Source organism: Typopeltis vanoorti, chromosome 15, assembly GCF_054136105.1.
Source record: "Typopeltis vanoorti isolate ZY-2024b chromosome 15, IOZ_Tvanoo_1.0, whole genome shotgun sequence".
NCBI classification, from domain to species: domain Eukaryota; kingdom Metazoa; phylum Arthropoda; class Arachnida; order Uropygi; family Thelyphonidae; genus Typopeltis; species Typopeltis vanoorti.
In genome coordinates, this window is record NC_143563.1 from 101,446,350 (window position 1) to 101,460,454 (window position 14,105).

General features: G+C 36.2%; 1 protein-coding gene across 4 annotated transcripts in view; it reads right to left on the bottom strand.

Annotated features, from left to right (window-relative positions):
* LOC150099031 (serine/threonine-protein kinase Nek8-like) overlaps positions 1-14,105 on the bottom strand; it is a 1,046,903-nt gene that overhangs the window by 599,592 nt on the left and 433,206 nt on the right. For all 4 annotated transcript variants that reach the window (XR_016549512.1, XM_090405252.1, XM_090405251.1 and 1 more), the window contains one exon: positions 895-979. Coding sequence is in view for 3 of the 4 variants with exons in the window: in XM_090405252.1 (XP_090261378.1) it covers positions 895-979 (85 nt within the window). In the remaining variant the exon portion in view is untranslated. The remainder of the gene's footprint in view (positions 1-894; positions 980-14,105) is intronic.

Genomic DNA, 14,105 nt, shown 5'->3' on the forward strand with positions numbered 1-14,105 from the left:
CTACTGCCATGGGGAACCAAACATGGAACAGCCACTTACGGTTCAAATAAGCAGAATATTTCATTAGGTGGCAAGGGCCATCTACTACTAAGGCTAGTTGGTGTTTCTTCCAACTAGGAAGAGATCCATTTCACAGTGAGAATGCTTGCAGATGTCAGAACATTTTTGGTGAAATTAGGTCACATCTTGAGAAGGCAATTTTGCTTCTGAGGAGGATGAGATTCAGGATAACACAGATGACTTACAGCAGACTGAAGTTCATAGGGAATATTTCAAGTGGTGCAAAAAGTTACATAGTGTATTGCTGTTATTATGTTATAATAAGGAGTGCAGTTATAGGTGAAGATTTAAAAATGGTTGCATTGTTGTATAAGACATTGTTCAAGGTGCAAACAGACTCATATGCTCAAATTTTGATATCCCATTTTTGTTATGATGAATGAAACTCAGGAGTGGTCCAGAAGTGACAGTGGCATTGTAGAAGAGGTTGGGATTCAAGGCAGGGTTTAGAGGATATATGAAAAAAAAGAGAGTTTAGAGGATATATGAAAAAACAGATGATATGATAGAGATGCTTATGTTGGTGAAATTTTACATTAATACAGAGGGCATTATTAGACAGAGCAAAGGGTAGAAGGAAGCTATGTAAAAGGTATGGTGAAGGGGGGGGAGTAGACTGGTGAATGAGTGGAATGTGCTGTGAATGTTTAGGAAGTAAATGGGTTTAAAATTCAATATAAGAGATATACTGCTCACCTGAGTGAAATCTCTAATGATAATTCAGTTGACTCCATGAAAGTTTGTTAGAATTTATTACACACATATCATAACACAATAACCATATGAAATTTAAAGTCATTTAACAATAATCATTCAAAAAGTACTTTCTATTACCTCTTTAATTCTACTCCGAGGTGGCAATGGTATAGGAGTGAGTGAAATGTCCATTTCGTTCATTTTAACATGATAAAGTACTGACCTGAAAATTTGTAATAAAATGTGATCACAACCAGTGTTAAAATTATAGTTAAGCAGTCACAGGTGTAGATGTGGCTGCTTGAACAGATATAACTGATAAAATACACAACCATATATTATGTAAATTATCTGTTATTTTAATCAATGAAAATCATTATCAACCAATTCAATTACTAACCAGAATGTGATGGATGGGAATGTGAGCATGCGAATAGATGGAAAAAAATTGTTATAAATCAATATTATTATTATCATAGTTATTCAGGGTTCCCATAGTGTCACAAGATTCATCAGGCGAGGCTCATTTTAGATAATACAACTTCTTTGTTTCATTAAGGAATACTGTGAGTAGCCATATTTAAATAATTTATAATACCAGAATGAAACTTGTGTAATATATTCTTTTATTATAGAAGAAGTTTTGCATAGAAGTTTTGCCTAAATATAAAAGACATCTTCAGTACAAGAATGCTTAATGGTAATACCTTGAGCCTGAACAGTCGAGACTTGCAGAGCATGCTATCAACACTACACATAAAGCTCATTGGAACAAGACAAGAGTTCTTCACAAAATTTGGTTCCTCATGGAATGGCTTTTCAGTCGAGAATTGTGATACATTTTTTTTAGTAATATGGTGCTGCTTTTGGAGTTTAGTTGTTGTTTGTATTTTGTTATTTTTGGGTTACCGAGAAATAGAGTCGGATGCATTTGCGCTGGAAGAGAAGAAGATAAGTTTTCATTATTTAGTATAGTTAAATATATTTAACTATACTAAATTTAAGTATATTTAAGTAAATTAGTAAGTAAATTAGCTTACAGAAGAGCATATAGCATAGTATAGTAGATGTCTAGTATTTAGCGTTTAGTTGTAGTAGTTCCTCGGCACTATTTGAATGATGGTGGTAGCCGAAGCTCCAATTACAAATGGCATGTCACAAGTCCTCCCCCATTTAAGGACTATATTTTGCGTAACATACTACAGCATTTTGTGGTATGCATGCATCCTGGAAGTTGGGCATGTGCATAGGCAATGGGAAGAACTTAGTGAGTTAGATACTACCACAACCAACCTTATTGTGTCAGGGGGCAAGAGAATCTGGACCTAGAGAGACAAGTAATGTGATACAGGGTGAGAATAATGAGCAAAACATGAATGAAAAATAAGAGTGGAGAGTCTGAAAAGTTTGAATGATCATGAAGTTTTCGGAGATGGTCTTAACTGGGAGGATGAATAATAATAAATTTAGTTTAATCCTTTATCCAAGTGTAAACAAACAAAGTTTGCGCCTGAAAATATCTTCAGGACTGAGGTAAGATGGCGCAACACCAGGCAACTCCGAGCAAAAGTGGACCAAGCTCTCATCACTCCTTGTCTCAGTATCTCCCATAATGCAAAACACATCTCCTTGCAGACATGTATACTGCTATGAATTAAGGGAAGGGCCACTACCCAGACCTGCTTCGACCTTTACTGAGGTCTTGTCAGTGGGAGGCAGACCCAAATGTGGAGATACTAAGGCAGAAGCAATAGGAGAGGTCATATTTACCTAATCGAGTTGCCGACAAGTGTACCACCTTATTACTGAATTACTCTGGATTTAGAGAAATGTTGAGCAAGAATGGTAACTTGCAGAAAGAGCGATCGATGAGTTGAAAGAAGAATTTGAATGTCTCAGGAATGAGATGAGAAATGTGAAAGATGAGATCTTGCAAATGGAACAGATGAATGCAAGGCAAATCAGAGTAGGAGTGAGAAAGAGTTATGGGAATGACAGAAGAGGGGAGAATGGAAAAAACAGTATAAGAGAGGAAATGAGAGAAAGGGAATGAGAAGAATGTGAGGGATGCAGGTGAACAATGAAGGAACAGAGCGGTAAGAGATGTGATGTATGGAGACTCAATGATCCATGGTATGCAAGATAGGATGCCAGAGGAGTGTTTGCCTGGAGGAATGATAGAAAGTGTGGATGGCAATTAAGCAGGGTGAAAGGGTAAATGAGATGATTGTGATGATGGGCATGAATGACTTCAGAGGCAGTGTAAATCGGGTGGTGCGAGATCTGAGATTCATGCTTGAAGTTGTACAAAAGAAAATGCAGATAGGAAAGATAGTATGTGTGTTAACCAAGTATGATAATGACGAGCTGAGTAGAAGTGCAGTAATAATGAATAGCACAATAGCCATAATGTGCCAGGAGAGAGGACTGGAATATGTGGATGCTTGGAGGGCATTTGAGGATAGAAAGGAACTGTATGCAATAGACTGCTTTTGCAGATCTTACTGAGAACCACTACAGGGACGGGATAATGGTGCTAGAGCATCACTGGAATAGATGTATGTCTTAAGCGAGATTATGTTGAAAAATAAAAATAATTTTGAAATTATAAATTAGCTTTTTCATTGTTAGGCCAAGAATTTTTCAGATCACAATCGTATAATAGTCTAGGATATCAACTTGGGGATGTTCCATGGAGGGTGGAATTGCAAGGCCAGGATATCCAGGGGCACGCCAGCCATATGTGCAATGTGTGTGATGCACACAGGTGCCAGATAGTAAAGGCGCCAAAGATTTGGTATGATATTTTAAATAAAGTGAATTTTGTTAGCAAAATACTGCAGTCTTCATCAATGAATCTCCAACTTGCTTTAGATGCATTGAATGATCTAAATCAATTTTTAAATAATTATAAGTCTGATGAAACTTTCAAAGAAATTGTAGAACACCCAAAATTAATTGCAGCAAAATTTGACACAGAATCTGTATTTTGTAATAGTAGACTACAAACGACGTAAAAAGACAACGCAATTTGATTACGAACATGAAAATTAAAATATAGTAGATCTGAAATTTCATTTAGAGTAATTTTTTTTCTCTGCATAATAGATCAAACATTACAATCTTTGCAGGAATTAAAAGAACATATAAATTCATTTCAGTTTTTGTATTTGTTAAGTACTTCACAAAATAAAGAATATTTATTATCTTGTTGTAAAAAGTTACAACAAAAATTAACACATGAGAATCATTCAGACATTGACGCAGACGATTCATGGGAAGAATTTTTACACTGTCAACCAGAGCCAGGCCTAGAGGTATTTTCACCTGAGGCAGGAGGATAAATTTTCGCCCCTATGTATAATAGTTTTTTTATTTCTAATAAGTATTAAATAAAAATAAATAAATGATTTTGGGAACAAAATAAATTTATTAATTATTAAATAAAAAAGTCACAGAACGCAGTAATAGTACAATACTAGAAGGAACATAAAATTACACATATTAAAAATAAAATCACACCAACCTTAACAAAAGAAAAACAAAATAAGTATTACACATGAGATGAATTAGAATATTACAAATTTTTCAGTAATTTAAATAGAAAAATAATATTAATAATCCTTATATAAATAAATGCCCAACATAAAATCTTTCTTTAAAGTTTTACTTTTCTTGCTTTTAGTGAAGCCAATTCATCAATTATTTTATCAAAATTAATTTGTTTTGTAAATTCCTGTTCGATTGATAAAATTGCCATATTTGACAATTTTTCCTGAGCAAGTGACGATCTTAAATATGTTTTGATAATTTTTAGTTTACTGAAGCCTCTTTCACCAGAAGCTACAGTAACAGGTAGTGTTAGGACTATTCTCAATGCAACTTCTAAATTTGGATAGGACTGAACTAAACTATATTCATGAATCGTTTTTAAAAGATCTAAACTTGCAGCTGCTTTAAGGTCTGAAATTAATGTCATTGCCTGATTTTTGAAACTGATTATTTCTGATAACAATTCTACAGAATTTATATTGTTTGGATATTTAAGGGATAAATCACAAGATGCTTTAATTAAATTTTCTGTATCCATCGACTATAATTTTTCACCTACTAAAAATTGAAAATCAGACGAAATCCCATATAGTTTTTCATATCTCCATCTAAGTTGTGTTATTAAAATATCTATTACTCCTTTCATTTCTACTGTAAATAAATATTTATCATTATAAGGAACTGATTGCTGAGAGTGATCATCTAATTTAATAATTTGGCTTCATTTGTTTTCAAAATCTGTAGACAATTCCATTTCCGAAGCCAAATTTTCACTCTTAGAAAAAATATTTTCCAATATGGTGTCTCTCATTTGCTGCAAGGAATTAGATAATCCTTCTATTAAACGTGAAGCTTTAATTATAGTTATCGTTTTTGATTGCAAAGCTTTGTTTACTTTATCAACTTCTTGCAATATTAAATTCAATGTAGATAACGTACATAAGAATTTAAAATTTGTTTCAATATGCTTTTAATTTCGGTGCATTGCAATGATTGCTCATTTTTCAAATCAATTAATATTTTATACACTTGGGGTATTTGTTGGTGCAATTCCTTGAAGGCATTTGCTCTTGAGACCATTTAAAGTTGTTTTTAATACAGACATTAGTCTATCCATCTAGTCATCGAATTCACAAAAAACGTATCAAGTCTCCGAATGATTCCGAAAAATGTGATCATGTTAGCATTTGAAGAAGTAGCATTTTTACAAACCAAATTAAGGCTGTGAGCCGCACAAGGAATGTACATTGCTTGTTCATTTTTTTTTGAGAAATTATGGCTTGTACTCCATTATAAGTGGAGTTTGGTTCGAGGATACATAGTGGTTGGTTGGCAAATTTAGTGCTCCTGAAAAGTTGGTGATTTTTGTCTGTTTGTATTGTTTTTTCCTTAGAAAATGTGTTTTGTAGAATACTAAAGTAGAGTTTAGTATTTTATAGTGTATTTAGTATTTTATCATATATTTTTATTAAGACATTTTAATATTTAGTATATGCTTAAAATGGTGCCAAAAAAGAGCAAGAACGGAAATGCTAAAAAAAAACACCACAGGCGAGAACAAGAAGGTTAGCCCTGCCAATGAGGTTATTGTGCACATGGAGGAGGTTAACGAAAATGAATTAACCGCCAAAATAGCGAAGTTAAAGCAGATCATCAGAGACAACGTGAAAATTGCAAAAAGTTGAGAGACATTTGAATGATCACAGGGAGAAAAAGAAAAATGAACAGGAAAATAAGAAACAACAAAGCAAGGAAACAGGTAAGTCAAAAAATAATGAAAATCAGGCAAGTGACGTTGTTAGCAAAAAGAAAGAAATTATTTGGTATGGTGACTCTATAATAAAACATGCTATAGATGAGAGAGTTATAACATCGAGTTTTCCTGGGGTGAAAATTAAAAATATAACTCAGTTAAAAATCAGAAAAGAAAAGTAAATGAAATGGTAGTTATAGTAGGTACGAACGATTTAACTAGTGATAAGTTCAGTATGACAGAGGACATAAAAGGGTTGCTGGAAGAGGCGAGAGTGAAGAGTGAGAAAGTGAAAATAGTTAGTATTTTACCTCACTATGACAAAAAGGAATCAAAAAGAAGGGCTATGATGGCAAACGATTCAATGCGTAGGCTATGTAGAAGGAATGGATGCGAGTTTTTGGATGTGTGGAGTGAGTTTGAGGAAAGACTGGATTTGTATAAGAGGGATGGCCTACCCTTGAATTCGTTTGGTATCAGGAGTCTGGAAAAACTATTAACTGGTATGAGACCTAACACAGAGAGTCAGGGAAACTAAATTATAAAGGGAGGAATGATGTTAATGTGAGTGTAAGAGTGAAAATTCTATATAACTGTGTTAATCATGGGAATGGGATTTGTCACGGAATGTTGACGATGTAAGAACGATTTCGGGTTTGTGTTCGTCCGGTTAGGCCCAATCATATGTGTGCAAAGATGTCTACATGTGTAAAGCATTAAAGAAGAAATAGAGATCTGGAAGTTGTCCAATTGGGTCAGCCAGACTACAAACAAGGGTATACTGAGGAACATGAAGGTAGATTATTATGTCTGTACACGAATGCTAGGAGTATCAGAAGCAAAGCGGTAGAGTTTATTGCCTTAGTCAATATGTTGCGACCTCAGATTGTAGGAATTAGTGAGACCTGGCTATCAGTGACCTATTAACTGGTATCGAGTCATGGGTACAGTATTTTTAGGAAGGATAGAGTGGATAGGAGAGGGGGGGCATGCTGCTAATGATATTGGATGACTTAAATCTAGTTAGAGTTGAGACCTGTAGTAGTAATACTACTAACAATATTTCACGTGGCAGTGAGTTTGAAGCCACCTGGTGTGAGGTGGAATCTAATAAGACAAACTACACACAGCGGGGTGTTGTTACAGACCTGGTGGATCGGTTGCTGGTGATGAAGAAATGCATCACCAAATAGAAAAGGTGAGTGAGAAAAGAGTAATCATAATGGGAGACATTAATTATACAAATATTGATTGGGTAGCAATAGAATCTCATGAGAAGAATGAAAATGTATTTATTGAGCTGTTGCAGGACAATGTCCTCACGCAGCATGTGACAGAAGGAACTCGAGGTCAAAGAGTGCTAGATTTGATTATAGTGTCAGAGGGCATTTCAGTTAAAGACGTAACATATTATTATTATTATTATTATTATTTGACACCACCAGGGAGTCCAAAGACTCATCGAGGGAGAGTGTGCCAACAGCATCGAACGATTGGTCTCATTCCAACTACTAAACGTGCTCAAACTTACTTAGGTGAGTCATTAGAGGCTCTACCAATCGACCAATATCTGCCTCCAGTTGGTGACAGCGATCATGCGGTACTCACTTGGGAAGTGACTAAATTTCTGAATGTTCCATTCAGAAAAGGTTACATGTTGAACTACAAAGGAGGAATTATGACCAACTGAGGAGTATACGGAGTTCGGTGGAATGAGATCGGTTGCTGGATGGAAAGGATATCGTCAGCGTATGGGAAGCATTTAAACAATATTTAAATGATGTGATATCAGAATGTGTCCCGAGAGTTCGAAGAATAAATAGAGCAGGCATCAAATGGATGTGTAATCTTATTAAGCAAGCGATTCATAAGAAAAGGACGATGTGGAAGGAATACCATTTGCATAAGGACGACGTCCGTTATGAATGTTATAAGCAGCAGTTGTGACTTCCCATATAACAGTTGTGACTAGAATAGTCACAACTGTTGTACGGAAAGGAAAGTCTGATTATGAAAAGAAACTGGCTCTGCATGCGAAAGACAACCCACAAGAATTCTATCGATATGCTGCAAGTAAAAGAAAGAATATATATGAAAGAATAACTCTTCTAAATCCAGATGGAGTGAGGGTTACTGATGCAGAAGACGTTGTTCAGTTAATGAATACCCATTTCGTTAAAAGCTATCAACCTAGTCAACGCAACACTGAGCTCACTGTTCCCTCTTCACTAGATGAAGAAATGCAGGTGTGAGGCCGAGGTATTAGAGCTGTTGCACAAACTGAATAAGAATTCAGTAATAGGGACTGATGGAATATCAGCATGTGTGCTAAAAGAGTGTTCAGCTGAATTGATCATTCCTTTGACCAGGATGTTTAATATGAGTCTCAGAATAGGGAAGATTCCACAGGAATGGAAGGAATGTATGGTAATTCCATTGCATAAGGGTGGTGCAAAGACCGACCCATCAAACTATCTACCAATTAGTATCTCAGGAGTGGTGGTGAAGATTTTGGAAAAATTAGTTAGAGCCCGCATTCAGAAATGGGTTGACAGTGAATCTCTACTTTGCAATGAACAACATGGGTTTACTAAGGGAAGATCATGTTTTACAACTTGCTCACATTCTATGACAATGTTACTATTGAACTAGACAAGGGGAATGGATACACTATGATACTTTTGGATTTTGCTAAGGCTTTTGACGGAATACAACATGACAGACTGCTGCATAAATTATAGAAAACGGGTTTGGATTATACAACATTAGCTTGGATAAGAGGATGGCTGATTGACAGATATCAAAAAGTGGTATACGGGGGTTCTGAGTCTGCAATGTCTAATGATAACTAATAATTACGGAATTGACAGCGTACACTAGAAATATAAATTAAAAACAACTTTAATAAATACTTTCCGATATTTCGGCAAACGTCACGTTGCCATCTTCTTGGGAACTTAAAATAAAGAACAGGTGCACACAAGTGCTACATAACATCAAATGAGAAACGAAGTGAGGAAGCTACATTTTCCTAAAGTCCTGATGGTGCCACCCCTGGTGGGCTATATTGGTAATTATTGGCCTTTGGGCTGAAGTTCTTCTGATATATGTTTCCCAAATTTGGGGCAGTCTTATGCACCCAAATTTATTGATGTTTGGCATGTTCCAAAGAGCTGAGGCTGATTCCATGAATAGTCTATCATATTTGAACTTGCTGCGGTGTATTACTGTGGCTTTCTTCCACTTTATTCTGTGGCGGGGATCCAGAGAATGGTCTGCAAGCCCAGAGCAGCATTACTGGCGAAATCGGATGTAGTCCTTGTGTTCTGAGATTCTGATATTTGCTGTCCTGCCCGTTTGGCCAAAGTAGGACAATTTACAGCTACACGGGACCTGGTATACGCCAGGTAGGTCTAGGGGAAGTGGTTGGTCTTTAGTGGAGTGGATAAGGGATGCCAATTTTCTATGTGGTCTGTAACAGGTGGTTAAGTCATGTTTTTTTAAGATTTTGTTGACTTTTTCCGAAGTGCCGTGGATGTAGGGGATGGTGATGGATTTAGAGTAATCTTTTTTGTGAAGGGAGGGGAAGGTGGGTTGTGGATAACTGGTTTAAGTATTTTTTGGATTTTATGGGGGACGGGTCGCCATTGGCTGATAAAGTGTTAAGGATGTGATTTAGTTCAGTGGTTAGGGCTTGATCATTTGAAAAGATAAGTTTTGTCCTGTTGAATAATGTCTTAATAACTCCATATTGTTGTGGGTGGGGGGAGGATTGTTGGTGAATGTATCTGCCTGTATGGGCGGGTTTTCTATAAACTGAGAAAACCAAGGTTCCATCAGGTTGGAAGGTGACTAGTGTGTCTAGGATGGGGAGGCTACTGTGTTTCTCTTTTTCTAGGGTGTTGGTTGTTTAAGTGTGTTAAGGAGAGGAGTGTATCCCGGCTATGTGGGCAAACACATAATTGATGTAGCGAAGCAGTATGGTAGTTTTTGTGTGGCTGAGTTTAAAGCTTTCTCTTCAAAAGTCTCCATAAAGAAGTTGGCCAAGGGTGGGGAAAGTGGTGAACCCATGGCTGTCCCCTCTATCTGTTTATAGAATTTTTCCTGCCAAACGAAATAGCCTGAGTTCATTGTAAACTGAAATAGGGCTGAGATATCAGGAGGAAATTTAGCTTGGATTAGCTCTAAAGTTTCTTTGAGGGGGACATTCGTGAATAAGGAGGAGACGTCAAACTGACCGTTATGTCATTATGTTGGAGTGTAAGGTTTTCTATACTGGCTTTGAAGTGGGCTGAGTTTTTTGTGTGTGATGGTGTATTGCCAGTATACTGTGAGAGAGCTTTGGCTAAATGCTTGGCTAGCGTGTAAGTGGGGGAATCAATGCCATCCACTATGGGATGCAATGGCACATTTTATTTGTGTATTTTTGGGAGCCCATATATATGGGGGGGGGGGGTCTATAGTTATATGGTTTTAGTCTGTTAGTAATCTCCACAGGCCAAGAAGTAACCTTCTTAAGGAGACTGTGGAGTTTTCTAATTTGTGAGTTGATGGGATTGTATTCAATGGGGAGGTAAGAAGCTCGATCTAATAGTAAAGCCTTAAGCTTACCTGTGTAGTCATTTTGATTGCGTACCACAGTGGCGTTCCCCTAATCCGCTTTGGTGATAAATATTTCTTTGTTTTTCTTCAATTCTTGTAGTGACTTGTTTAAGGTAACAAGTGGTGTACCACAAGGATCAGTGCTTGGTCCACTGTTATTCAATATGTACATTAATGATATTGGGAAGGATTTGACAAGCGACATACAGTTATTTGCTGATGATGCAAAGATAGGCAGGGTAATCATGAATGCTGCTGATATACAGTCTTTGCAGAATGATTTGAATAGGCTGGAATTGTGGGCATGGGAAAATGGGTGTCAGTTCAATGTCAGTAAATGTAAAGTCATTCACTTCGGCATGATTACCTATCCAATGTCGTATTATATTGGTGGGATTAGGATAGAAGGAACTGATGAGGCTAAGGATCTTGGAGTGTTAACAGATAGGAAGTTGAAGTTCAGGGGCCATGTGGTAAAGATTGCAAATACAACTCAAAAGATAATTGCGATGCTCAAACGAATGTTCACATGTAAAAATAAGGATGTTATTTTGCCTCTTTACAAGGCCTTGATAACACCTCACTTGGGCTGTTGTGCGCAGGTCTGATCTCCTGGTTTCCGATGTGATTCTGATAAATTGGAGAGAGTACAAAGGTTTAAAATGATATCAGGACTGTGGAATACTGATTATGAAGACAGGTTGAGAATTTGTAGATTGCAGACACTAGCAAATAGGAGAAAGAGAGGTGATATGATTGAGACTTACAAACTGCTGAAAAGGTCATACAGGATTTCAATTGATGGGATTTTTCAATTTATGGAGGGTGGGGAAAGGACGAGAGGGCATCCTTGGAAGCTGAGAATGAAGTCTGCCAAGAAGGGTGTAAGGGCCAGATTTTTCTCTCAGAGGGTGGTGTGTGATTGGAATGGATTGCCATTGGATGTTGTGAGTGCAAGCAGTGTGAATGAATTCAAGAATAAGTATGATAGCTGGTGTGTGTACTATGTGGCCTCCCTCAATGAGTCTCTGACTCCCTGGAGGTCTCTCTTAATAATAATAATAATAATAAACACCCGCCATGTTCTCCCCATCGTCATATCCTTGACCTCTAACGTTTAGAATATCGAGTCCATCTTTTTCTAATTTATTGACAATTTCATAGGCTAAACTGCTACCAGTTTTTTCTTTTATCGCTATAAAATCTATAAAGCTTTCTTCAATCATAATAGAATCATTCCTAATAACTACATATTGAACAATTTGGCACCTTTGTGATACATGTGATACATCAGGTGTACAGCCAAACATCAAGGAAAAGTATTTCGATTCTTTAATTCTAGTAAGAATTTCAGTTCGAACATGGTTCTCTAAGAGTAAAAGAAATTCGTCTTGAATCTTATTAGATAAGTATGAAACAGACCCCTTCTTATGATTAACAACATGTTCTGCAATGGTCATATTATATCGGCTTATTAATTCAATCAATGAAATACAGAATTTTCATGATCTTTTTCAGATGAACTAATGGCTTCAAGAAAACCCAATGGTGCTGAATATAGGAAAAGCAGAAAATTGGCTAGAAAAAACAGAGTACTTCAAATACAAGCAGTTCACTCGAGACAATACCAGTCGAGGCTGAAGAAAAGATGATTGAATTTGAAGAAAACACTACCATTGAAGATCAAGAAAAAGGAAGGAAAGTTGAAGAAGAAATTGAAATACGAGAAAATTCGACAGAACAAGAAAAAGAGGTATTTAGTTCTATTAATTTCAACGATCCTCCTTCATGGCCACCTATTATGGATAAAATTAGATGTGTTCTAATTGAATTTAGATTTTAGAATTTAGGATTTAGAATCGGAAATGGATTTAGATTTTTCCAATCTTTAAATCCTCGGCTTTGATTGGAGATGACAGAATCCATTTTACCTCATTTACCAAAAAGGATACATGGAAAACAAAATATCGGCATAGATATTTTTGCAAAAATGAGCCAGTTACGATGAACTCGCTCTCCATTGGAACATTTTTTAAAAAACCATTCCTTTGAAAATCTCCTGCCATCTTCTGAAGCAGATTCCCTAAATCTGCATCTTCTCAGTGTTCTGGTCCATGTTCAATTAGAACACATCTAATTTTATCCAGAATAGGTGGCCATGAAGGAGGATCGTTGTAATTAACAGAATTAAATACCTCTTTTTCTTGTTCTGTCGAATTTTCTCGTATTTCAATTTCTTCTTCAACTTCCCTTCCTTTTTCTTGATCTTCAATGGTAGTGTTTTCTTCAAATTCAATGATCTTTTCTTGAGCCTCGACTGGTATTGTCTCGAGTGAACTGCTTGTATTTGAAGTACTCTGTTTTTCTAGCCAATTTTGCAACCGTATTACAACTATTTTGATTTGTTTCATTTCTCAATTTTCTGCTTTTCCTATATTCAGCACCACTGGGTTTTCTTGAAGCCATTAGTTCATCTGAAAAAGAAAAATTATATATTTGTAATGTAATCACTTTTGATGACATTACAAATAAAAATGGAAAATAATATTGCAGTCGTAATATAATGAAACATACAATGAAACATTTTTAAAATTTATAATAGAAAACTTACCTTAAGTTTAAAGTATTTAAAATAATATCTTCTGCTCGCTGTCATACTAGCACACTGCTTACCAGGGCGATATCATACGAGGAAACGAGTGTATCGAATGAGAGCGTCCGAAGCAAATCATTAGTTTGCTTAAAGTATTTGACGAACATTGCAAGACACAGTTGTCTTTTTATTATTTTTTTTTATTTTGCAAGTTATTAATTTTCATTTTTCACCAATTTCTCACCTGAGGCAAGTGCCTCGTTTGCCTCACCCTTGTCCCGGCTCTGCTGTCAACCATTTATTTCGAATTTTAAAAACATATATATCAGATAATTCAGTATATTTATTCAAACGACTTAATCACAGTTGATCCAAACTTTACAATTGCTCTTCAGATTCTTTTGTCATTACGGTATCTGTACATCTGTGGACTGCTCCTTTTCTAAACTTCTTCTTCTTCTTATTGTGCTATCTTCTATCGAAGGTCAGTGACCATCTTGGTGAACAAACTGCGGTGTTGTGCTAATCAGAGCAGTTGGGCACTGCTCTTTCCTGTCCACGTCTTGATGTTGTCAAACCATGATATTCTTTTTCTTCCTCTAGTTCCTTTGCCACCAATTCTTCCTATCAAAATAGTTTGTAGAAGTTGGTATTTGCTGTTTCTCATGATGTGGCCAAGATATGTTTTTCGTTTCTTGATTATTTGTACAAGATGTTTAGCTTTGTCAATGGATTTTTAGACATCTTCATTGGTAATTTTTTCTGTCCATGATATCTTTAGCATTCTTCTGTATAGCCACATCTCAAAGGCTTCGATTTTCTTGATGGCTGTCGCCTTCAATGTCCATG